Source organism: Hyperolius riggenbachi, chromosome 2 (assembly GCF_040937935.1).
Source record: "Hyperolius riggenbachi isolate aHypRig1 chromosome 2, aHypRig1.pri, whole genome shotgun sequence".
Classification (NCBI taxonomy): Eukaryota; Metazoa; Chordata; class Amphibia; order Anura; family Hyperoliidae; genus Hyperolius; species Hyperolius riggenbachi.
In genome coordinates, this window is record NC_090647.1 from 212,719,918 (window position 1) to 212,746,701 (window position 26,784).

The window sequence follows — 26,784 nt, forward strand, 5'->3', positions numbered from 1 at the left end:
GATGGGGGAAGCCTCATTAGGATCCAGAAGCTTCTATCTCCCGAGGTAAGTACCCTACAGGGGCTCTTTTTTAAATTACAGTGAATTTAATGTGCCCAGATACTTACCTGTGGCTTCTTCCAGCCCCCTGAAGTCCCACTGGTCCTTCACAGTCAGTCTGTGCTGCTCGCCTCCTCCGTGGCCAGGTAAACATTGCTACTGCGCATGCACAGATGGTTGAGGAGACACTGCATGTCGTGGATGCGCGGTGGCCCTTGACAGACTAAGTTGGTTAGGGGACAGCAACTGACAGGAGCAGCACGGAATGAGGGCAAGGGACCAGAATGACTCTTGGGGGCTGGAAGATGCTCTGTGTAAGTGGCCTCATTAGATTGCCTTAACAGTCCCTATATTCTCATGATTGTACATTGTGTGTTTGTAATGATTGCATGTGCTCTTATACACACAGGTCTGAAGAATATTCTGGATGAGAACAGAGTTCCAGACATAACACTAATGTATCAGCTTTACAGTCGGGTCAGAGGTGGTCAGGCAATCCTGCTACAGCATTGGGGAGAGTACATTAAAGTATGCTGTAAATAACTACTTTGTACTTAACCACAATGAAAATGTAATATTTGGATAAAGTGACTTTTCATTAGGGATAATATTCTCATAACAAGCAAATCTCCGATCAGCTAGGAAGTGGATTACATGCTAACAAATGAATGCTATGACCAGAAATCGTTTGCCTGGCAACTGTTTTTTTTTTAACACTGCTGGGTAACCAGTACTCTGTTGGTGACTATCTAACTTGACTCCATTAGGCCTCTTGCACACTGCACGCGATTGCGATTCAGATTCCGCTTTTTAATCAGTTTTTACATCAGATTCAGATTCTGATTTGCAGTTTGCTCCTTGCACACTGCAAATCGGAATCTGAATCGGATGTAAAAACTGATTAAAAAGCGGAATCGGAATCGCGTGCAGTGTGCAAGAGGCCTTACTTGAGAAAGTGGAGATTTGACAATTATCTGCTCATCAATACATATCAAAATTTGCTTTTCAGGAAAGAATGAAAATGTAAATGATTTTTGGGCAATGTAAAACCTTACTGCAAAAAAAGTAGGCAGCATATCCTTAAATATGATTTTACTTTCTAATCCATTCAACTGAAGATAGATTTAGTGCACTTTTTCAGTGTGTGGAACATTCTGGCCCTTTTCATCCTTTACATCCCTGTCTAGACTACAGTACAGCTGAATATTTAAACATGGCGATTTCAACCACATTCAACAAAAATATGTTCTCCAATCTGAGTTTAATTTATTATGTCAAAGAGAAATGTTACCACTAATTATAAGCCCATTATGTCAAAGGGAAATGTTACCACTACTGTAATTATAAGCCAAGGTTCACACTTATCAAAAATCGCATGCGAATTTCCTAAACCGCCACTAAATGGCTCTGCATTTGATCTGTATTTCTGTAAACAAAAAAAAAAAAAAAGAGAAATTACATTCTTCTTCACATGTTTTCATCTGCATGGAAAAAAATATACATCTTGCAGCATAAATGCGCATACCGCATGTTATTTCTAATAGATTTTCATTAGCTACTGAGAAAACCCGCACACGAGTGTGCCTGGTGTCTGGAAAAATTGCATATGGAAAAACGTGTTTTGGACAAGAGTGAAGCCTGCCTAAAAGGCTGCAGAATATCAACAGACCACTCTAAATAGGCTTTTTTGTGTATTTAGATGGTTGGATTATTATTTCTATTTCAATGCCCTTTAGATTGTAAGCTTGCAAGGCCAAAGCTCTCTCACCCTTTTGTCTCTTAGAATTTGCTATACATCTTGAGCATCATGTTACAATTGTCACTGCAATCACTATGTCTACCATTTCTGAATTATGTACCAATATTTTTTATGCCATTCTCTATTATTATGCATCCCATGTTTGTTTTTTACTCTGTACAGTGCCGTGGAATATGTTGAAGCTTTATATATCAATAATACTTGCTTTAAAAGACTTTCTGACAATATCCCCACCATCTGTTGATCATTGCCAATTTATTTTTTTACAGAACTTTGGGAATTCCATAGTAGTGAATCCAGAAAAAGACAAAGATATGGTCCAGGAACTGCTGGATTTTAAGGATAAGGTGGACCATATAATTGAAGTCTGCTTCCAGAAGAATGAAAAGTTTGTCAATGTGATGAAAGAATCATTTGAAACTTTTATCAACAGACGAGCAAATAAACCAGCAGAACTCATAGGTACTTAAAATTCTGTTTAACAATGGTGAAGTAAAAATTCAGGTGTAACAGTGTGTGGTGTTTGGTGCACACTCAGAGTATTCAGATTGTTGGTGATCCGCAGTATCACCAATAATGCTGATATATCCGATTATGTGGCGATCTGCGGAATCGCCAATAATGCGGATATTTATTTGTAACTCTGGATACCGGGTATAACAACAGTGGAAAACCCACCACACTGATATCTTTAAGAGGACTGGGTACCTCCAAAAGAGAAACGCAGTGTGTGCGATTCTGCGACTAGATGACGTAACGCTAGAATCGCGTTCCCCAGCAGCAATGATATACTGGGGAACCACTGAGACCTCCGCAAGGAGGGATTCAGCAGAATAAACCCTTTAGTGGGAGAACCACTAAAGGGGGCAAAGTCAGAAATCTAGCCAAGGTCAGTAACGGAAATCAGATAGGCGGAGGTACAAAGTCAGAAAGCCGAACTCGTAGAGAAATAGACAAGCAGAGGTTCGGCAACGGGAGATCAGAAAATGGCACAGATAACAATAGTGCTTGCGAATATATTGGCAAAACCAATATATGTCGCAGATCAGGAAAATAACAAATCTGACTGTTGTGGGCTAGTTACGGCAAGCCGCACTTGGCCCACGATGGTACTGACTGTCAGATCACTATCTGGCTGACTATTAGATCAACTGACTGGCTGACTATAACAGAGATCAGGTTACATACAAATATACAATAATCAGGAAAACAACAAAGACTGACTGATGAGAGACAGGAGCCTTGCTCCAGCTAGGACTGTCTCTCTCGGATCTAGCTAAGGTCTGAGGGCTATCACAAAGTAACGCTTACTGCAGACAACTTGCAACTGACAGAATGCCTGCTTTTATACTGTGCTGGGCTCAACCAGCCCGCCCAGCCAATCAGCCAATCACAACACAGTTCAAGGACCTTGCAGCACAGCTCAAGGACCTTACTGAAGTCAGCTGACCAGCTGGTCACCTGACTCTCCTTCTAAGACCACAGCCTCGACGTAAAGTACGCCGAGAGGCCTGTGACCGAACGGTGGATCGCAACGCCGATGCGGATGTTTCTCCGCGTTCCCCATGCGACCATGTGGTGGATGGTGCCGCTGATGCGGACGCGCCCAAACCTCCGCGTTCCGCTTGCTGAATGCGGTCAGGCCGCCGTCTTATTACATCAGGTTTGTTAAACTGTAGCTCTTGATCAACTGAGCAATGAATTTTGACTATCAACCAAAGCAGCACATTGTTCTGATTATCAAACATAACAGTTTCTATGAATTTATAAATGGTAATATAGAACTGCCTTGATAAAGGAGTAATTATCAGCCATTTAGATTCTTCCTTCAGTCCTCATCATCACTTCATAAGGAGAGGTTATCCCCCACTAGTCTTTCACTGGATACAGCCAGTCAGCTGACCCTACCTATTTCCCTCTGCTGAGATAAGCTCTTTGCATCAAGCACTGCATCTGGGCTGAGTCTTCTCTTCTCCAGTTCATCCCTACTCAGCGTGTAATAAAGCATTTAACCTTCCACAATCTTAGATCAAAAGGATTTAATAATTTTGTCACCACAAAAACCTTTGGAGCCAGATAATTTTGTCATGCTGCCCCTACACTTTGGAACTCCTTGCCACATTATATCAGAGCATCTCCATCCCTGAAAGTCCAAAATGAAAAGCCACCTGTGTAGCCTGGCATTTATGAACACCTGACTATTACTAGTCAGGTGTTATGATTTGAGTCCTATAGGAGAAAAGCGCTTTACATATGTTATTGTATTGAATTATTGTATAATCTTTCCCCACACCCTTCCCAGTGTGATTATAAAATGGTTAAACAAAACAACAGTGACAAATTGTTTATTATTGTAGGCAGGGTGGTTAAAGGTACACATGGCTTTTATATATTAGTAGGGTGTGGGAAGGGTGAAATGCTTTACTACACAATGAGAAGGGAGATGGGCTTGAGCTGGAGTGCTGTTAACAAAGAGTTAATCTTTTGTAGCAGGGGAAGGAGGTTGGTGTGGGCCAGTGATTTCCATTGTTAAGTCCTGTTCCAAGTGCCATAAAGAAAATGTCAACCTTCTGAGGCTTTTGCATGCTCATAAGTATACAGAGGATAAAAGATTTTATACAACTCCAGATAGCAACATGTGTACCAAGCCACCACCTTCCGAGTAGACAGACGGGCCTAACTAAGATTTTTCGATGTACTGGTTTAACCTCCCTAGCGGTAACCTCGTGCTGGACACGGGGCAAGCCGCTGCAGAGGATTGCTCAGGCCCCGCTGGGCCGATTTGCATCATCTTTTTTTTTTATACAAAGTGCTAGCTGCGTGTTACTTACGATCGCCGCCGCTCCGCACCGATTAGCCGCTACCCGCCGCGTTAGAGGGTGCCCCCCCAAGACCCCGTGCGCTGCCTGGCCAATCAGTGCCAGGCAGCGCTGAGGGGTGCATCGGGACGCCATGGCCAGGCGGATCGCTCAAGACCAGTCCTATAAGCTGAACGACGGACTGTACACAAGCCTGAATGGACATCCGGACAACTGAACGACGGGATGTCCAAACGACCCGTCGTTTAAAAAAATCAGACGTGTGTATTGGCCTTAAGAGCTCCTTTTAACCTCCTTGCCGGTTATCCCGAGCTCAGCTCGGGGTAACCTGCGCAGGAGGATTTCTCAGGCCCCGCTGGGCCGATTAGCATAATTTTTTTTTCCTACAAGCAGCTAGCACCTTGCTAGCTGCGTGTAGTACATGATCGCCGCCGCTACCCGCCGATTCACCGGTACGAGCCGCCCCTCCCCCCCCCCCCAGACCCCTGCGCAGCCTGGCCAATCAGTGCCAGGCAGCGCTGAGGGGCGGATCGGGATTCTCTGTGACGTCCGTGTCGCCATGGCGACCGGGGAAGCCCTGCAGGAAATCCCGTTCTGAACGGGATTTCCTGCTTACTCTGATCGCCGAAGGCGATCGGAGTGGGTGGGGGGATGCTGCCGCTCAGCGGCTATCATGTAGCAAGCCCTGGGCTCGCTACATGATTTAAAAAAATTAAAAAAAAGTTCTGCGCTGCCTCCTTGCCAGCGGGAATTAGACCGGCAAGGAGGTTAAATCTAGAGAGGGCACATGGCAGCCAGAAGAATGGGGAGAGCAGTGTGTAATGTCACATGTTGAGATTTAAAGTATAAATGAAGAATAAAAAAATGTAGTGGCCTTTGGCAAGTATCAGTCTTTTGTTCCCCAGTCTTATCGTTTCTTATGGTACAGTGAAAACATTAGATTTTCCCGTTTATTCAACCAAAACAATAAAATCGAATGAAAGTCAAAAATAATCTTGTATCCATGAGTATCCAGTTTAATTCCGATAAAAATCTGATCGGTCATGTTGGAAAAATCTTTATATTCGATATAACAGAATAATCAAACGAAACTATCTAAATGAAAAAATTGTACCATGTATTTTAAATCTGCTCTAAACTCAACCCATGCCATCATATTGCATTAGGTGGAGTTTTTCTTTCAACTGGGTGATCATGAATTTCTACTCATGCTGCTGCAATAGAGGACAATGTCCACTTGAGGGCTCTGCTTCTTATGTAGTGCACAGTATTGGTTGAATGAGAATGTACAGTACAGGGAATGTTACATTCTGAATTTAATTTGCTTTACATAATTGTAAACAATTATATAACTTGCAGCTCTCTTCGTTTTCTTTATAGCGAAGTATGTTGACTCTAAGTTACGTTCCGGAAACAAAGAAGCTACTGATGAAGAACTTGAAAGATTCCTTGATAAAATTATGATCATTTTCAGGTTCATTCACGGTATGTTTATTTTTTATTTTTTTACAATTTTATAAACCAGTTTTCAGAATATCTTTTTCATGTTTAAAATCTAGTAAATCATGTGCTGTATGCTATACTCAGATGTTTGTATTGACATAGACATGAGACGTAAGTGTTTTCTTGAATCATGTGAAGAGCTACAGGCAAGCCAGATAAATAGCTGTTTGTCTGAAAAATCTGGCAGAAAAGATGATGATTCTATACCTGTTTTAGCTTACCACAAATTCAGGGCATTCTGTGTAAGTTCCAGTCTTAAATTCTGAAGATCTAAGCAAAGAACACGATTGAAGAAAAAAAGAATATTCGGAAAATAGACACAGATTACAACACTGTATTTTAAGAAAACTATTTTAAAACCAGGGATGTGAGTTTTATTCCAGTATTTCAGTCCACGTTAAAGAACAAACTACTAACTTTTTAGGATTTTGTAGTTAATAGGTAAGAGTTTATAAATAACCCATTTTACCTATTTACCTTTGTGTAGGTGGCTATTAGTTCTTACCCTTCTTAGTGTGCTGACCAGATAACACTGTAAGTGCCCACACAGCCTATTTGGGGGAAACAAGGTTGGAGAAGAGTTCCTTGTCCCTCAACATTGCGATGAGTGCGTTGTGAGGGGAAGTACTCCACCCAGTGATGAAAGCATTTAGGTTGTTTATGAATAAGGGCTCGTTTCCACTAGGGCGAATTCGCATGCGTGGCCTGCATGCGAATTCGCATAGGCAATGAAAGTGGATGGGACTGTTTCCACTTGTCATTGTTTTCGTGCGTTTTTCTGTGCAGGATTTTTCTGCACGGTAGGGCCTGCAGAATTCGCCTGCGTGAGGAATGCAGGCGAATCGCAGCCCATGTATTTAATAGGGAAAACGCACATGCGTTTTTTGCCGCGAATTCGCATGAAAAGTAATACAAATTGAGTCAGGCAGTGACATGGTTAAATTCGCATAGACCCTGCCTATGCGAAATCGCATGCGAATTAGCGGCAAAAAACGCACGCGGAATCGCATCCGCATGCGATTTCGTCAGCGGTGGAATCCCAGGGATTCGCACCGCACTAGTGGAAACGAGCCCTTAGGGAGAGGAGCTCCTTCTTTCAGGCCACTAACTTGCTTAATCATGTAAGGGGTTAATCAAGCTTTTTACGGGAGGCCATGCTGCATTTTTATAATTTGTAACTTTTTTTTGTTACTTGCTATATGATGCAAGAGCTGGCCTTTAGTGCAGTGCAATACCCAGCAATGAATAGGGAAGTGTGCATGCACTATACGCTATTCAGATAAAGGGACTCCGAGCACGTCTCATGGGCATGCCTTTAAGACAGGCGACTTTCAACAAAGTCGAGCTATGACCCCTCTGGAGGAGCCTCTTGCAATGGCCATGCATGTCACTTCCTCTTCCTGCTTCATTCAGTGATGCACTTCTCTAACAGAGCAGACAGGGGTGACCCGGAAGTTATAACATAGCCAAGATGGCAGCTGCGATTTTTAAATTGAAATCGAATGAAAACTATTTGGTGTGGAATGGCAATTCAGGCATCAAATGAAAGAAGAGAGCACAAGCTACAGAAAGGTATGCATCTTTAACCACTTAAGCCCTCAGTCGTTTTCACTTTATGCATCCGAGCAATGTTCACCTCCCATTCATTAGCCTATAACTTTATCGCTACTTATCACAATGAACTGATCTATATCTTGTTTTTTCCGCCACCAATTAGGCTTTCTTTGGGGTACATTTTGCTAAGAGCTACCTTACTGTAAATGCATTTTAACAGTAAGAATAAGAAAAAAACTGAAAAAATTCATTATTTCTCAGTTTTCGGCCATTATAGTTTTAAAATAATACATGCCTCCATAATTAAAACCCACGTATTGTATTTGCCCATTTGTCACGGTTATTTCACCGTTTAAATTATGTCCCTATCACAATGTATGGCGACAATATTTTATTTGGAAATGAGAGCATTTTTTCCGTTTTGCATCCATCACCATTTACAAGCTTAAAAAATATATATATATATATATATAGAAATATTTCATCTTTACATAGATATTGAAAAAGTTTAGACCCTTAGGTAAATATTTGTGTTTTGTTTTTTTTATAGTAATGTTTTTTTTTTGTTTTTTTTAATTAAACATTTATGTGGGTATTTCTGGAAGGGTGGGATATAAATAGTGTTATATAAATAGTGGGGAAATATTTGTGTATTGTAATGTTTTTTTACTTTTAGATGTAGTTTTACTTTTTGGCCACAAGATGGCAATCTTGAGTTTGTTTACATGACGTCACTCTAAGCATACAATGTACGCTTAGAGGGACATAGAGTTAGAAAAAGCATAGCTTCAGAGAGAAGCTGTCGCTTTTTCTGCGGGGGAGAGGAATCAGTGATCGGGCACCATAGCCCGATACATTGATTCCTGGGCTAACGAATCCGTGGCCGGGAGTGCGTCAAGGAGGACAAAGTGGTTAAGTACTTTGCAGTACTGGTCGGAGTCTTAAAGGCATGCCCTTGAGAGGTGCTCGGAGTCCCTTTTAAAGGACACCTGAAGCGAAAATAAACTAATGAAATAAACGATTGTATCTATCTTCCTTCTAAAAATGACTTTTTAAGATATTCCACAGTTTTATCTTATGTTTAAATCTACTTTTTAAGTTATAACTGTTTTATTGCTTTTGCTCAATGACACATTCATTAAAGTATGTCAGAGCTAAACTCTATGAACTATTGACCCTTTTTATTTCTTTTCTGCTCTCAGAAGCCATTTTCTGCTAGGAAAGTGTTTTATAGTTGGAATTTCTCATCAGTGAGGGTCACACTGTAGTCACTTCCTGTCTGAGTAAGGACTGAGTCAGCCATTTACATACCTGATATTTAACTCTTTCAGGCAGAGAAAGAAAGAAAAGGAACACAACATAGTTATTTGTGTGCTATGCACTGTAAATACCCATGTCTATCTGATTATGACACATGTCACTTCGGGTATCCTTTAAATCAATCTTATCATGGTGTGCTGCATGTCTCTGCATATTGCAGCCTTGGCATTAACTTTTGCATCCTACCTGGAAATCAAATTTGCCACCTATATACAGTATAATGACAAGTTGCAGGTCTTCAAGTTACTAAATCAGGCCAAATAGAACAAACCCTTGGAAAGTCAAGAGACACAGTGACTGCTTTCACTTTCAAGTTGGTACATGCACTATATAGTTTTGACTTGCTGCATTCCATTATTCGTAAAGTATTAGTTATAAGTCAGACCCCTTCAAGTTGGTTCAATGATTGATTAGTTCACTAATTTCAGAAAGCGAGTGATTAAATAACCAATAAAGGTAAAGTAAGTTGATGTATTACCCATGGTCTTAGCTTTTCTGACGTTAAAGAGACACTGAAGTTAAAAAAAATATGATATAATGAATTGGATTGGTTGTATAGTACGGATAATTACTAAAACATTAGTAGCAAAGAAAATATTCTCATATTTTTATTTTCAATTATATGTTGTTGTTTTTTAATAACATTGCATTATTCTCTAATATTTGCAGTTTACACACTACTCAGCATTCTAAATGATTTTACAGAGCAGGCTTGTGAACTTTTGAACTGCCCTCTGCAGGAAAAAAACAATACAGTGACTGACAGTTGAGACAATAAGCTTCAGAAGACAGCGCTCTCTGCGACTTTGAAAGTCGTGGAGCTCAATGGCTCTTTTGCATAGATAACTGGAGTTTCTTAACTCTTCCTGTACTGGAAACAATATTGGACTTGTGTATCTGCTCCTAATGTTTTATTTCTTATTTGTACAACACATACAAATCATTATATCATAATTTTTTTTTCTGCTTCAGTGTCTCTTTAAGTTGCTTGAACAAAACCAATCCCCGGAAAAGGCAAATTTTGACTTTAATTGCATGATTTATACTTACCTGGGGCATCCTCCAACCCCATGAGGACCATGAGCTCTATCCGTGTCCTCCCCTGACGGTGAGTTCTCCTGTTCTGAGCTCTATTAGTTTGACTTTGGCCAGGCATGTTCTTCTGTGGGAGCATGAATGGGGGCGCAGCCGTGCATGCGCAAAACAGCGCATCTGGGAAATCTAAAGAGCTCAGAATGGTGAAACGGAGCTGCTGGGGAGGACGGCGATGGAGCCCACATTCCTCATGGGGCTGGAGAAAGATTCGGGTAAGTAAAAATCATGCAATTAATGTGGTCTCTGGTTTCCTTTAAGCGTCACACAGAAACATTCGGTAACAATGCCTTATGTCTTGTTCTTGAGGAGTATGCAAAGCTTACTTGCTTTCTGCTGTTTTAAAATGGCCAGGGTTTGCCTTCTTTCACAAGTATCTATATGTACTGTAATAAAGCCTTTGCACATAACCCGAGAGAAGAGGAAGTAAATAGTTTAAGCAGCAGCTGGATGCAAGGACAACAGATCTCTGCTAAGGTTCCTGTTTCAAAAGTTGTATTATGCCAGGTTTATTGATTGATTGCTTGCCAGCACAAGTGAGAAACTGCATTCAAAATAACCTCCCAACATTCAGATCAACTGCAGGGTAACATGGCGTTCCTATGATCACCTGGTGGCGTTGCAGACACCTCTCTTGACTTTAGCCCTTAAAAAAAAAATCTTAATTTATACCCACCCACCCTTCACTGTGACAAAGCACAGCAAAATTAGTTCCCCATAGTGGAAGATTGCAATAGGATATGCCCAGCCACACCTGGTCCTTCTAAACAGCCCAGAGGCCTACAGGAAGTACAGGTATTTTACATTTACCTGGACAGACCAATGGGAATCCTCAGCAACAAAGGGAATACTCATTGGTTCATGTTGAACCGATGAAAATTCTCCCTGTTGCTAGGCAGATTTGGCCTATTCCAGCCCATGGAGAGACATGCTTCTGCTGGACTCCATGATGTGCAAGAGAACGAGTGGCGGGACAAGTGGTGGTGAGCAGCGACGTGTATATACCGACTGCTATGCAGATCAGATCCATGTCAAACAGATCCGATCTGGAACAGCTCTAGTGTGGACTCAGCACATGTTAATTACCTCAGATGACCTACCTCTTCATAATAAAATGCCTCAAAAGCAGTAATACGCATATCAGTGGGTTAGCTGCCCAAACGGATAGCCTGATGCAGTCATTTAGATCACTGCTGTCCCCCAATGATTCATCAGTTTCCTTTTCCATTCATTTCAATTGGGTTTAAATGTAGGTTCTGCTGAAAGTGAATACTTTGCCCACTGTGGCCAGACTGCTCTTGAACCCAACTCAGGACTATTCATGCACCACTAGGTGTACAGATAAAAGTGGTTGTTAGTTTAAATCACCAGGTCTTTTATTTCTCAGGGGCTTCTTTGGCATAGTTTCCCTAACATTGAAGGTCTAATTTTGTGTACTATGAACTACAGCCAAAACCATGTATTTGTTATTTCTTTTCAGGAAAGGATGTGTTTGAAGCCTTTTACAAGAAAGACCTTGCTAAAAGGTTGTTGGTGGGGAAAAGTGCTTCTGTTGATTCAGAGAAATCAATGCTATCTAAATTAAAGCATGGTAAGAAATCGTATTGATTATACTTATGTGTGGTTATACAGTGGAGGAAATAATTATTTGACCCCTCACTGATTTTGTAAGTTTGTCCAATGACAAAGTAATGAAAAGTCTCAGAACAGTATCATTTCAATGGTAGGTTTATTTTAACAGTGGCAGATAGCACATCAAAAGAAAAATCGAAAAAATAACCTTAAATAAAAGATAGCAACTGATTTGCATTTCATTGAGTGAAATACGTTTTTGAACCCTCTAACAATAAAAGACTTAATACTTAGTGGAAAAACCCTTATTTGCAAGCACAGAGGTCAAACGTTTCTTGTAATTGATGACCAAGTTTGCACACATTTTAGGAGGAATGTTGGTCCACTCCTCTTTGCAGATCATCTCTAAATCCCTAAGGTTTCGAGGCTGTCTCTGTGCAACTCTGAGCTTGAGCTCCCTCCATAGGTTTTCTATTGGATTAAGGTCCGGAGACTGACTAGGCCACTCCATGACCTTAATGTGCTTCTTCTTGAGTCACTCCTTTGTTGCCTTTGCTGTATGTTTTGGGTCATTGTCGTGCTGGAACACCCATCCACGACCCATTTTCAGTTTCCTGGCAGAGAGAAGGAGGTTGTCGTTCAGGATTTCACGATACATGGCTCCATCCATTTTCCCGTTAATGCGATTAAGTTGTCCTGTGCCCTTAGCAGAAAAACACCCCCAAAGCAAAATGTTTCCACCCCCATGCTTGACGGTGGGGACGGTGTTTTGGGGGTCATAGGCAGCATTTTTCTTCCTCCAAACACAGCGAGTTGAGTTAATGCCAAAGAGCTCTATTTTGGTCTCATCAGACCACAGCACCTTCTCCCAGTCACTCACAGAATCATTCAGGTGTTCATTGGCAAACTTCAGACGGGCCTGCACATGTGCCTTCTTGAGCAGGGGGACCTTGCGAGCCCTGCAGGATTTTAATCCATTGCGGTGTAATGTGTTTCCAATGGTTTTCTTGGTGACTGTGGTCCCTGCTAATTTGAGGTCATTCACTAACTCCTCCCGTGTAGTTCTAGGATGCTTTTTCACCTTTCTCAGAACCATTGACACCCCACGAGGTAAAATCTTGCGTGGAGCCCCAGAGCGAGGTCGATTGATGGTCATTTTGTGCTCCTTCCATTTTCGAACAATAGCACCAACAGTTGTCACCTTCTCTCCCTGCTTCTTGCTAATGGTTTTGTAGCCCATTCCAGCCTTGTGCAGGTCTACAATTTTGTCTCTGACATCCTTGAACAGCTCTTTGGTCTTTCCCATGTTGGAGAGTTTGGAGTCTGCTTGATTGATTGATTCTGTGGACAGGTGTCTTTTATACAGGTGACTAGTTAAGACAGGTGTCCTTAATGAGGGTGACTAATTGAGTAGAAGTGTCTAACCACTCTGTGGGAGCCAGAACTCTTAATGGTTGGTAGGGGTTCAAAAACTTATTTCACTCAATGAAATGCAAATCAGTTGCTATCTTTTATTTAAGGTTATTTTTTCGATTTTCCTTTTGATGTGCTATCTGCCACTGTTAAAATAAACCTACCATTGAAATGATACTGTTCTGAGACTTTTCATTTCTTTGCCATTGGACAAACTTACAAAATCAGTGAGGGGTCAAATAATTATTTCCTCCACTGTATATGTTATTATTTCTAAAACAAACTCAGTCATTTTACCTAATGTCATAATTTATACATTCCAGTCAAAGTCATCTTTGTAGCTCTGCTTTAACATCAAGAGTTTTTATTTTTGGTTGAAAAAAAAGTTAGCCTCCAAGTTGGCTGTATATATAATATATTACAAGGATGTATAACTTTGTTCTATGTTGTATAACCTTGTTGTGTCTGTCATCCTTGTATCGTTGTATCATTGTATATTTTTATTGTGCAGCGCTGCGTAATATGTTGGTGCTTTATAAATACAATTAATAATAATAATAATACAAGGACAGTTACATGTACAAACATCAGACATTATAAAGAGCAGAAATGATACATTGAAATGTTGAAACTGTTGTAATCTCTTGGTTAATCTGAGGTTTGCAAAATGTATATTAAACTACCTGTTGTATACATCTGACTAAATTACTGTAGCAAACTCTGTGTAGCTGGGCAAAAGTTATTTCCCTATTTGCATTTTTAACAGTTTAATGAAAGAAGACTGGAGTCAGTACAAACCTCATCCGACTCCTCAGGTTATGAAACCACCAACTCCAGGTAGCCAACATTTCTCTGACTTCTCATCTCCAACTCCATAGTCTAATACTAACCAGGGCTGTGGAGTTGGTACAAAAATTATCAGACGACTCTGTGTATTAAAGAGAACCCGAGGTGGGTTTGAAGAATATTATCTGCATACAGAGGCTGAATCTGCCTATACAGCCCAGCCTCTGTTGCTATCCCAAACCCCCCTAAGGTCCCCCTGTACTCTGCAATCCCTCATAAATCACAGCCACGCTGCTGACAAACAGCTTGTCAGGGCTGGCTGTGTTTATCTCTATAGTGTCAGTCTGCTGCTCTCCCCGCCTCCTGCATAACTCCAGTCCCTGCCTGCATCCCTTCCCTCCCTGCTGATTGGAGGGAAGGGACGGGGGCAGGGACCGGAGCTATGCAGGAGGCGGGGGAGCAGCTGAGACTGACACTACAGATGTAAACACAGCCTCACAGCACGGCTGTGATTTATGAGGGATTGCAGAGTGCAAGGGGACCTTAGTGGGGTTTGGGATAGCAACAGAGGCTGGGCTGTATAGGCAGATCCAGCCTCTGTATGCAGATAACATTCTTTAAACACACCTCGGGTTCTCTTTAAGCCACTGACTCAGACTCAAGTAACGTAAAAATCGGACTCCTCGACTCAATGAAATATGGCCTAGGTTTTCAACATGTAATATACTTTTTTCAGTGAAATTTAGGGCCATGTTTGGCAGGACCCTCCTCTTCATGTGCTCTTCTCCACCACCATATGGACTCAGTGACTTGTCTGCTATATTTATCCATACATTGTTACATCACCATGTATTGTCGCTGTGTCACATTGTTTAATGTATATTTGTTTTTGTTGTCTGCATCACTTATTATTACAATCTTCCTGTTTGACTAAACATGTGTTCTGTGAAATTATTAATACTGTACTTGACAATGGTCTTTCCCATGGCTGAAAAATAAGATTCATATTTATCATCAAAACTGATTGGGATATGAGCCCAAACCCACCACAAATAATCCTCATACTAATAACTAGGGATGAGCTAAATCAATCTTGCACAGAGCAAAATTGTCCTGGAGCTTGTGGGGACATGGCCCATGCAGAGGGGGTTAACTTGCCTAAGCCGCTGTCTCTTCATGGTGCGCTCCACACTGCTCTCCATCTTTCAAAAACTTCCGCCTTCTAAACTGGAACATCCATTATGAAGGCAGAAGTGTTGGGAACATGGAGAGCAGTGTGGAGCCTATTGGCAAGAGGAGGCTGTGTAGGTGAGTTAACCCCCTCTGCGCAGCCTGCACCCCCTGCACAGTCCAGGAGAATTGCGCTTACTGCAAAATTGATCTTACCTATCCTTACTGATGACCTTGTTGCTTAATGAAACTGATGATTAATGAGTATTGCATTATACAGAAAATAAGCTTGATAATTGATACTGGAACTAAGTATAGTCAGTTTGTGTTAATTTTGAAATGTATGGGACAGTTTATCAAGTGTCTCTAGTTTCTATAAGCCAAATAAACATGGACATTTTTCCCTTGCATATGTTATGTGGATTGGTTAGGTATTTGGATGCATGGCTCAATGGAGAGTAGGTTACAGCTTCAATTTAGGAAGTTTGTAAATGCATTTAATAGAACACAGTTTCTTCAATAGGGAGACATGACTTTAAAGAAAACCTGACCTGAAAAAAGTTTCCCAGGGGGGTACTCACCTCAGTAGGGGGAAGCCTCTGGACCCTATCGAGGCTTCCCCCGTCCTCCTGTGTCCCACGGCGGTCTCGCTGCAGCCCCTGGAACACACAGGCAACAATTTGTTGCGCTGTGCAATATTTACCTTTTCTGGCTCCAGCGGGGGCGCTGTCTTGGCTCTTCTGATGGAGGTAGGCGGAAATAGCCGATCTCCGTCGGGTCCGCTCTACTGCGCAGGAGACTTGCGCCTGCGCAGTAGAGCGGCCCGACGGAGATCGGCTATTTTCGCCCATCTCCGTGTGAAGAACGGATACTGCGCCTGCGCTGGAGCCAACAGGTAAATATTTACATCGACGCCGCTACGGGAGGATTTTCACTGCCGCCGTGGGACCGAGGAGGACGGGGGAAGCCTCAATAGGATCCGGAGGCTTCTCCCACCCGAGGTGAGTACCCCCCAGGGGTGTTTTTTTTTTTTTTTAATTACAAATTTTCTTTAAACTGACTTTTAAGGGTGGGGGGGGGGGATCAGAATTAGGGCTGGTTCACACGGGCTTCTGCTCAGCTTCTCGTTCAAATGCCAGCAGTACTGGCATCAGTAGTGTCTGAATCGCCCAACTGAAACAGGCATTCAGCTAATCTTGTCAGCCGGCCTGGATTTACCTCACAAGAGCCTATAGGCGCAGTTGTTCTGGCACCCTACACTTCGCCCTCCATGAACCTACAAACACCTGTTGAACCACACCAGAAGTCTGCTGACTGGCTTAGCTGTCACTTCTCCCTTACTTCCCTTGCCCATCATAGGTAGCTAAAGGTGCCCCTTAGTATTATGTAGCCAGAACTATCCTCAGTATTAATTAGCAAGTATTAGGTAGCTAGGGGTGTCCCCGACTAAAGGGAGGTCTGGTCTGTGGAATGCGGAGATTCGAGTGAGTAACCTCTCATTTACACTCCGTTAGGGACTCTGCATAGATAAGGCAGGAGGGAGGCACTTAGGGAGGGGAGTGAGCCACCTTTCCATCATCAGGCGCCTGTAGGCACATACCTACAGTCAGTGCCTTATGGTAAATCCGGGGCTGCTTGTCAGATTTTTGTCAGCAACATCTGATCTGCTGTATGCTTGTTCAGGGTCTATAGCTAAAAGTATTAAGGGCAGTAGATCAGCAGCACAGCCAGGCAATATGCACTGTTTACATTTTAAGATGTCAGCTTCCATATTCCACTCCGAGTATCACTTTAAATGCATACAAAATAACCAGAGTAGTGGCATTTGTGGTACAGTGAGGGTTCATGAGTGTTTATCTAATTTATTACACTTCCAGTTTTGCGGACAGATGGGTAGTGTAGTCAGACAGGTGAGTGCTATTAGAAATTGCCCAGGCTTCTAGATGTGCTTGAGCTTCAGCTTCAGAGTATAGAGGGCACCAATTCAGTATCACTGGAGGGGTTAGTGACTGACTGGTTCATATACATACACACTAAAATGAATTACTCATAATATTGTACTTTCATTTGTTAAGATTCCTTTCTTTTTCTTTAGAATGTGGTGCAGCTTTTACTAGTAAATTGGAGGGAATGTTTAAAGATATGGAGCTCTCAAAAGATGTTATGGTCCAATTTAAACAGGTAAAATTCTCTTTTCTTAAAGTGAATGCTACACCATTTATTAAATAATTACACTTTTATGGTTAAAAATCAATACATTCTTATGAAATCATTTAAACTTCTGTTGTTTGATGGCATTTTTAAAGAGAACCTGAGGTGGGTTTTAAGAATTCCTTTAGGACACAGAGGCTGGTTCTGCATACAATGACCAGCCTCTGTTACTATACTGTGCCCCCCAGGCCCCCCGCACTCTGCTGTCCCCCATAAATCAAACTGCTGTGCTAGCGACATGCAGTGTGTCGCTAGTAGGCTGTTTACCTCCGAGTGTCTGTTACCGCCACTCCCCCGCCTCCTCTATAGCACCGCTCCCCGCCTGCGTCCCTTATCTCCCCGTAGCGACACGCTGCATGTCACTAGCACAGCGGTTTGATTTATGGGGGACAGCAGAGCGCAGGGGGCGGCCTGGAGGGGGGGCACAGTATAGTAACAGAGGCTGGTCATTGTATGCAGAACCAGCCTCTGTGTCCTAATGGCATTCTTAAAACCCACCTCGGGTTATCTTTAAATTCATTAAAGCAGTTGCAGAGTGCACATAGCTAATCAGCCTAGGCTAAACATCACTGGGAGGGCGGGACCACACGCCAATATACAGAAATATATAGATATAAAGTATTTCTGATGCTGAACCAGGACAGGGTTCTCCCTAGAATTTTTTTCCAGTCGGGTGGCATGAAAAAGTAGCCGGGTGGGGCGAGATGAGAGAATGCAGGGACAGTGCTTCTCTGCACACTTCTGCTTACAGCAGAGGAGGTGGTGAACAGATGACAGCCGGGTGCTCACAAAAACTAGCCGGGTGGAGCACCCAGCTAAAAGAGCCTGGGAGAACACTGCAGGAAAATTACTGTAAAAGTGGGTACCCTGGCTAATTTACTGCACTCTACTGTATGCCATTACAGTTCCTCTTTAAGTTTTAAAATTGAAGTATGTCACACAATTTATTGAAGGGTACTGTATAACTAAATTATGTTTTCATTTTTGTAGTATATGCAGAATCACACTGACCCAGGCACCATAGATTTGACTGTCAACATTCTGACTATGGGTTACTGGCCAACCTATACACCCATGGATGTGCACTTACCTGCAGAGGTAGGCAAACACTTCTACAATTAAAAATGTAAATACCATACTAATATAAAAATGTCAGTGAGTTAAAGAGAGCCCGAGGTGGGCTCAAACTATAAAAGAAAAAAAGTAGGCTACCTGATCCGGGGGCTGAGCAGATCAGGTAGCCGCAAAAAACGCTGCTTCCCGCCGCTCCTGTGGGCTGCACTGGCCCTCTTTCACTTTTGTGACCTGAAGGTCACGATGCTAGAATGAGAGATTCATTCTCTCATCCAGTGTGGAGGGAGGCGGGGGAGTGGCAGGGGGCGTGGCCAGGGAGAGAAAGCTGCCAATGAGCAGCTCTGGAAATCCTGTAGGAACACTCCTGGTGGCCATTTTGAAGAGGGAATACCTCTCCCTGTGTTTACCTCCAAAATGGCGACAAATAATGTCATGAGGGGGGGGGGGGGGGGGCAAGTGACAGTCCCCCTACTGGACCAATCAAAGTGCAGGAGTATCGTTCTTTGAAGCTACTGGGCCTGCCGGGCTCTGGGTGGGTTCAGAGAAGTGCTCAGTAAGTTTAACAAAGCGCTCATTAAATTAGCAATGGAGAGCGTAAGTTAGCAGTACATGCTATGACCGCATAGTGTGTGCCGAGAATTATTAACCAGCGCTGTTGTCATTAGCTTAGTGAATCAACCCCATTGTGTTCATTTCAAGTCCATTGTGGTTGTGTATAGAGCCAAAAATGTTAGAATTGTGTCGATGTCCCAATATTTATGGGCCTGCCTGTAAATAGCCAGATTTGCCCCATGGAATTAGGCAGCTCCCTGTCTCTGTAGCCAGATGTACCCCAACGTATTAGGCAGCCACTCTCCCCATAGCATAGCCAAATGTGCCTCAATTGTTCTTCTAGGCCACCAGTCTGTTTGGAAAGTGCAGAAATTGCCAAGTTACATGCAGAAATCGACTCAAATATGTCATGCAGGGCAGGTCATTTAGGACGTTGTGGTTGATGACCCTTTGCCTTACTCATACCATCTGGGGCCTGTTCATCAACCATAGGGGCTTGATCAGGTAAAGACCAATCCTTTACAGTTCCCACATCACTCACCACCTCACATGTCTGGGTCCTTCTTATTTCCTCCCTCTCTATGGCTGCATGCAATTAGATCCTGTTTATTCAGCTGGCTGAGAGTGTCCCCCACTTTCTCACATGCTCCTCTAGTTCTGGAGGAGGATCAGTCAAACTTAGGGCCCTTTTCCACCAGCGCGTTTGCGCTGGCTGAATCGCAAAACCGCAAACCGCTAGCGATTTTACAATCGCTACGGTTTGCTCTTTAACATAGGAATCGCGGTAGGTCATTTCCACTACCGCGATTCGCTTTTGTCGGGAACGCGAACGCGCGGCGGAGCGATAATTGCCGCGATTTTGCTATGTAGTGCATAGCATAGCAAAATCGCGGCCGCAAACGTCGGGGGAATCGCCGGTTTTGCGATTCAGCAATCGCTAGCGTTCAGCGTGAACGCTAGCGATTGCAGGTGGAAAAGGGCCCTTACTGAGCCTGGCTGCTGCATCCATCACTTTTACCCCCAATCATGATGCCGAGCCCTGTATCCCAGGATTGGTGCCATCTGAGCTTGTCCCGGAATCAGAGAAGCAGCTCTGTCCTTTCAGCGTGTCATTGCGGGAAGCCACTAGAGTGTCTTACTAACGAGTCAGAAGATGCACAGTGCAGAGGAAGTCAAAGTTGTGCTGTTAAGCAGCGCTAATCGGTGCCCGGAGGTATACTGTAGAGGATCTCAGGCCGGCACCTTTCCACCATTTGTTCATCTACAGGCCTGGCTAGGCCACACACCCCAGGCACAGTCTTGAACAGCACACTCCACTCACCATGTTGCGGGGGATGAGGGAACGGACACAGCAGAGAGCCAGCTGACAAAATGCAAGACCACTTCTGCATGGTTCTTGCACTCCACTGCCAGCTTCACTATCCATTCCACTCCCCCACTGATTCGTGTATAAGTCGAGGGGGTAACTTTTCAGCACATTGTTTGTACTGTTAAATGTTTGCTTATACACAAGTATATACGGTAACTGTGCATTTTCAATTCTTCTTTGCTTCCAATGGTCCCTTTCATCACTTCTTGAAAATTTTTACTTTTGGCTTAAAGTATACCTGAAATGGCCCAAAAAGAAAAATGTATACATACTTGGGACTTCCTCCAGCCCGCTTCAAGCTGATCGGTCCCTTACCGTCCTCTTCCGCCTCCATGGATCCTCCGCTACAGCTCTCGGTAATTCGGCTAGTCAGGGCCAATTGGCGCAGGAAGTAACCGGGTATGTACACATTTTTCTTTTTGGCCATTTCAGGTTCACGTTAAGTTTTTGGACATGAAGAGGCAGGCTTGCTGAGATGTTTCCTTCAGTCATCCTCCCATTCCCTCCTCTTACATTATTCCTGCTGCAGTAATCCTATGAAAAGAAACACTATGTCAAATCAAATCAAAGATAGCTTTATCGGCATGACCAAGATTTATTACAGGTATTGCCAAAGCAAGGGGGACATGGGAGGGAGTGAGGTAGGGGGAAATTGGCTAAGCAGTCTGTGGGCATTTTTTAGGTGTACAGTTCCATTATGTTCCTCTCAGTCTGTGGCATGTTGTGACATAGCGCACAGCGATTGTCACTGTGGATTCCTCTTCTCCCAGTAGGATATATGTTTTTCTCTCATCTTCTATTGTGAGAAAGTCTGGGAATAGTTCCAACAATTTTTTAAAGTAAGTGTCCCTGGTTGCAGTAAAGTGGTCAGTTAGTCCACTATGTTCATGCTTGCCAGGTCGTGACATGCTCTGCACCATTTTGCTCTCAGTTGTCCCACTGATTTTGCAGAAGTTTTCTCTAATGCGTTTCCTGGTACCTGCACTTGTACATACTGAGTTCCTTCTTATTCCTTTGGTCAGCTGACAAGCTTTCAGTTAGTCCATCCACCTATTCTGTAAGTGAAGAGAAAAAACTGTCTGCAAGATGTGCCAGCAGTTGGCCATGAATTGGTGGCTCAGAGGATTACAAGATGGTTAGTATGGTTTGTTCAAGGCAACTTGAAGACTAGAGTGACCGCTGACTGCTGGCTTTTCAGCAGCTGTTTGCAGTACATGGCTATGTTGCTACCCTGTGAATTTGATGTTAAAAAACTATTTATATTAGCTACAAAAGGCATTTTTACAGTGCTTTGAAAAAGCTGTAGTTGTGTGCAAGTTTAAAATTTTTTTTTGTTAGTATTTTTTGGGGGGAGGAGAGTTGGTATGGATATTATGCAACATTTTTAAATAGTACATATAATCTGTATCTTGCCACCAGGGATTTATTATTTACTTACTGGCTTGCTAAATATAATGCTGCTGCAATATATGCTTCCTGAATGACAGAAAAGAGACTACATATTTCATCATATAATGTACAGTTTTACCAGAAACTCTCTTCCCCTCTAAGAAATTTTACATGTTATTTTTTTTCTCTTCTAGATGGTGAAACTGCAGGAAATATTTAAGACTTTTTACTTGGGAAAACACAGTGGCAGGAGACTACAGTGGCAGTCCACACTGGGACATGCTGTTTTGAAAGCCGAATTTAAAGACGTAGGTTTTCTACAGTGCTGTTAACTACATCCTGTAATGTTGCTAGGCTGCTTTTTTTCTGATGCTTCCTTACTGGCAGTGGCCTAGTTACTTGACACCAGCTGAAATATTTAACTGTTCAAAAGGCTGGCATTGTTTACAGCAGTGCTGAAGGGGTTTCCCATTTTATGCAATAAATGTAAAAACCTGAGAAACATGTTCTTCAGAAGTCTTAGAGCTCATAGTTGCTGCAGAGCCCAGCAGTTTGGCTGCTTGTTGAGCAGTTAAGCTATAACTCATTAACTGATGCCTCATTAATTAGCACACCAACAGTTCTGGGCATATCTTAAAACGGGACAAAAAAAATATCTCCAATCAGATTGCTGTATAGCCGTGGAATTATTTTTGTGTTAGTGAACCGCCTTTCTGGGGTGTATTCAGGAATGAATGGTAAAGGTACCTATCTAGGGCACAGTACCCTGGCAACGTGTGCATTGGCCAGGTAACACAGGTCAAATGTCCGTGCAGCTTCTCCTCCATTGTTATGACTGCAGTGATCACATGATCACTGCAGTCATGGGACAGGCACAGGACGTGCAGAGTGGCTCTGCTACTACCCACGGGACTCGGCTACAGTGTACTGCCGGGTTCCGCGAGATATGAGAGGAAGGGGCGAGTGGCTACATTTACCGGACGCCGTATATAAACTCTGCGGAAGCAAGCGGAGCTTGCGAAACGACTGTCAGGCCTTATCTCCAAGGAAGCAAGCGGAGCTTGCAAAATGGCTGTCAGGCCTTTATCTAGGTGTTTGTATCTGTTTGCACGGAGGATGAAATAAATTGGTGGACTTTTCTGGCAAACTGATCTGCATCCAACCCGAATCAGGTAAAAAGTGTACCTAAGTTGCATACAGTCTATCCATCTATCTATCAGTGTTTTCCAGCCCTGCTAATACTTACTTTCGCTGGGTTAATAACCCCATGCAATAAGTTTCAGTCTTTCTGTAGTCTTATGCAGCAAATTTTTTCCTGATACCTGAGTAGACATATTAAAACTTATGTGCCAGTGACAATGGGGTTGACGCATGAAGGTGCGATAATATAGCTGTGTGCAGACAGCGCACGGCAATATTTCCATTACCACTGTTAGGTTACAGCCAGGGGTGTAGCAATAGGGGGTGCAGAGGTAGCGACCTCATCGGGACCCTTGGGCCAGAGGGGCCCCAAAGGGCCCTCCCTCAACTACAGTATTCGCTTTCTATTGGTCCTGTGCTCGTAATAATCACTTCTATAGATACTTTAAATATTGGTAAACATTAACAAACTGCTCCCCATCCCCTTATTGCCATCTGCAGGTTTGGGTGCTCCGTATCAATTGTTATGTATAGAGTGCTTGGGGGGCCCCATTGTAAAACTTGCATCGGGGCCCACCGCTCCTTAGCTGCACCACTGGTTACAGCGAATTACGCTATCAAAGTTACCCTTAGTATTGTAGTACCGCAAGCACTACTAAAGATGCGCTTGTTAGTAACGCCGTTACTGTAGCAACACTCACATTACTCAAAGAAATCATTTCTCTGTGGGAGCTAAAGAGACATGAAGCAGGAGTAGATGCCAGTGAAACAGTTTTTGCTTCAGGCTTAGATTTTTAACTCTTAGGGCCTGAGCCCACTAAAGTAGTTGTGTGCTGTTGTGTGTCCGCTTTTCAGCAACACATCATGTTACAGATGCTGAAAAGCGGACAGAAGTGGGTACAACTGCGTCAGTGGGCGTAATACGTGATTTTAGGAAAGTCCTACTTAGAATACAGTTCATCTCATCAGACTGTTTTTCCTTACATTTACTTGAATGCAAACTTTAGTGGAAGTTGTATACCCTGTAAGCACTTTCTCTTTTACTGAGAGGACTATGCATGATGTGTGAATTAGCAAGTGCACACTGAAAATGAAGGCTTTGTATTAGTAAGGGTAAGGAGTTTGGGCAGCATTCAATAATTGAAGACATTTCATTCCTTCCAGCTTCTCAGGTCTTTCACAATACACCCTGTCATGTGATACTGATTTATATCTTCGTGTGGTTACCCAAGTCACTTGGCTGCAGCTTAATGATACAGATCTGCTGAGGTAGTTGCTAAATTTGCCGCGGCTAAAAATAGATGGACATTAGTTTGTGAAACCAGCAGGCACTTATTAACAGAAAATAAGCCTGATTTTCTTACACTTCATTTCACACAATTTTGCTTAGGTCTAAAGTACAATGCCAAAATCTGTCATCCCACTGACTTGGAAGAAACAAAAAGAAGACATCAGGAGCTTGCAAAGTACACACTAACCAGAATGTAGATGTGTAGTGGGCTGTGTAAGCTAAGAACAGATATGTAGTAAAGGTGATAAATATTCCTGGGAGCCATAATTATTTGCCACAATGATTTGACAGTATATTTTGCCACCCCATTTGACGAGCAACAAAATTGATACGAGGGATGGAAGGTCTCACTTACCAAGAAAGGTTAGATAAACTGGGTTTATTTAGTCTAGAGAAGAGACGCCTTAGAGGGGATCTAATGAACATGTATAAATACATCAGAGGGCAATATAATAGCTTGGCGGATGAGCTTTTTGTCCCTAGGCCTTCTCAAAGGACTAGAGGACATGATCTGCGCATGGAGGAAAAACGTTTTAGCCATTTATTTAGGGCTGGTTCAGACGGGCGTTTTTGTGGCGTTTAACGCAGCGTTTTAGACGCAGCGTTTTTTGGGATCTACCGCCATCCCATGCAAGTGAATGGGAGTGTTTAGAGCTGGCTTTTGCAGGCTTTCATGAAAGCCTGGCGGTAGATCCCGGCGTTGCATCTAGTCTCGAAAGCAACATGCTACTTTCAGAGGCGGTAAACGCCAGGAAACAATAGGAGAGACCAGAACTGCTAGCCTTGAACGCTTCCCAAAAGCCTTCAAAAGCTAACTTTTAAACGCTGGCGTTTGAACGCGACGCCAAGCAAAAGCTCAGCAGACGCCGGTGTGAACCAGCCCTTAGGAAAGGCTTCTTTACAGTAAGAGTGATTAAGATGTGGAAAGCATTGCCACAGGAAGTTAGGGCAAATGCTATACCTGCATTTAAAGGGGGCTTAGATGCTTTCCTTGCGTATAAAGACAGCCATGGCTTTAATTACTAGGTAATGCCCAGTGTTGTTGATCCAGGGATTTTATCTGATTGCCATCTGCAGTCGGGAAGGAATTTTTTCCCTTTTGGGGCTAATTGGACCATGCCTTGTAAGGGTTTTTCGTCTTCTTCTGGATCAACAGGGATATGTGAGGAAGCAGACTGGTGCTGTACTTTGTTTGCTGGTTGATCTCGATGGTAGTATGTTCACTATGGGCCAGATTTATCAAGAGTGTCTGAGACAAAATATTAGTAGGTTTTTAGAAATCCATGCAGAACTGTCTCAGACAAGAAATGACTAGCTAGTGCAGATTCCTTCTTAAACTGTTAGGAATAGAAGGAGTTAGGAAGGTCTCTCAGGCAGTGCAGTGCTGTGTGTGAGGGGAATTGCTGTTGCTGAGGTAACCAACACACCTGCTGTCAGCAAGTTTTGAGTGAGGGGGGAGGAGCCCTCCACAAATCACATCTAGCCTGCACTATCTGAAGAACTGCTAACTAGCACTTCTTATCTGCAGCAGTTAAGGAACGGATTTGCACTTTTACTGTAGTGTAGCTCTAGAAATCCACCCTAAACCGCCGCTATTACATAGGCTTTGGGAAGTTTCTTACTATCATGCAGAACTGTTCTTCTGCTGGTTAGAACAGTTTTAGAAGAAAAAACTGTCGGTAATGCGTTGATTAATCTCCCCCTATGTGAACTGCCAAACTGAGCTGGTAGTTTACCTATTATTGTCCTTGCGGTTCTTTTTACATAGGTAAGACCAAGAGACCCCTATGAAGACGCATATCTGAACACATGCAGAATGTAGATAATGAAGAATCCTTTAGGCCCGGTTCACATTGGCGTTATTTTGCGGACCGCAGCCGGACCGCATACTACGGAAACGTAACGGACGAGAAAGGGTCCAATGTTAATCAATGGATCCGTACGCACTTGTCCGTTCCACTGGATGCGGATTGCGGTCCAGCCTGCGGTCCGGAATTTTCCAACCTGCGCCTTTTTTCCTGACCGTTACCTCCGTCCACCGCCGACGGAACGGATCCGGACAAAAAACCCATCACAACAGGAACCAATAGAAAACGGAAGTGTCACAACACACTGCCTGATAAAAGCCGGACGTTCTACCCCACTTCCTGTGTGTTTTCAATGGTACTAGCGGCCATCTTGGATAGTGACACATGTGCCCAGCGTTGTGTGAGTGGGACAGCTCCCAGTTTCTCATAGAGCTGTTTGGGAACATGGCAGAGCTCAGGGAATTCTCCATTGAGGACCTGATTGTCCAGGTGCAGGGGAAACCTGCCCTGTGGGACATGGGGCATCCAGACTACAGTAATGTACGGCTGTGCAGGAAGTAGTAGGTAAATATCAGGAACGAGGCTACTCCAATCCAAAAGCTGTATAAAATCACTGGATCCATGGTCCACACAGCAGTCTCTCTCTCCAAAAATGATGTCCACACAGCAGGCTCTCTCAAAAAATGACCCCAGCTCTTTCCAGACCCCCAGGTTTTTATGCAGTACTTAACTCTTTAAAAAACGGAAACGGATTACAAAAGCGTGCAGAACGGATGAAAATCCGGATGAAAACGGACCGTAAACTGACTGGATCCTGATTGCAAACGGATGTTTTTGGAACGGACCGTAACGGATCCGTTCCAACAGACCGTTTTTTTCACAAAACGCAAGTGTGAACCGGGCCTACCCCATTGCCTGGCACG

The 26,784-nt window shown here is 43.2% G+C and overlaps 1 protein-coding gene across 4 annotated transcripts in view; it reads left to right on the forward strand.

Moving 5' to 3' along the window:
• Window positions 1-26,784, forward strand: part of CUL4A (cullin 4A) — a 92,529-nt gene that overhangs the window by 46,675 nt on the left and 19,070 nt on the right. For 3 of the 4 annotated variants that reach the window (XM_068268084.1, XM_068268083.1, XM_068268086.1), the window contains 7 exons: window positions 449-567; window positions 2,068-2,260; window positions 5,998-6,102; window positions 11,567-11,677; window positions 17,123-17,208; window positions 18,229-18,336; window positions 21,817-21,930. In XM_068268084.1, coding sequence (XP_068124185.1) covers window positions 449-567; window positions 2,068-2,260; window positions 5,998-6,102; window positions 11,567-11,677; window positions 17,123-17,208; window positions 18,229-18,336; window positions 21,817-21,930 — 836 coding nt within the window. The remainder of the gene's footprint in view (window positions 1-448; window positions 568-2,067; window positions 2,261-5,997; window positions 6,103-11,566; window positions 11,678-17,122; window positions 17,209-18,228; window positions 18,337-21,816; window positions 21,931-26,784) is intronic. The other variant, XM_068268085.1, reaches the window with a different exon arrangement.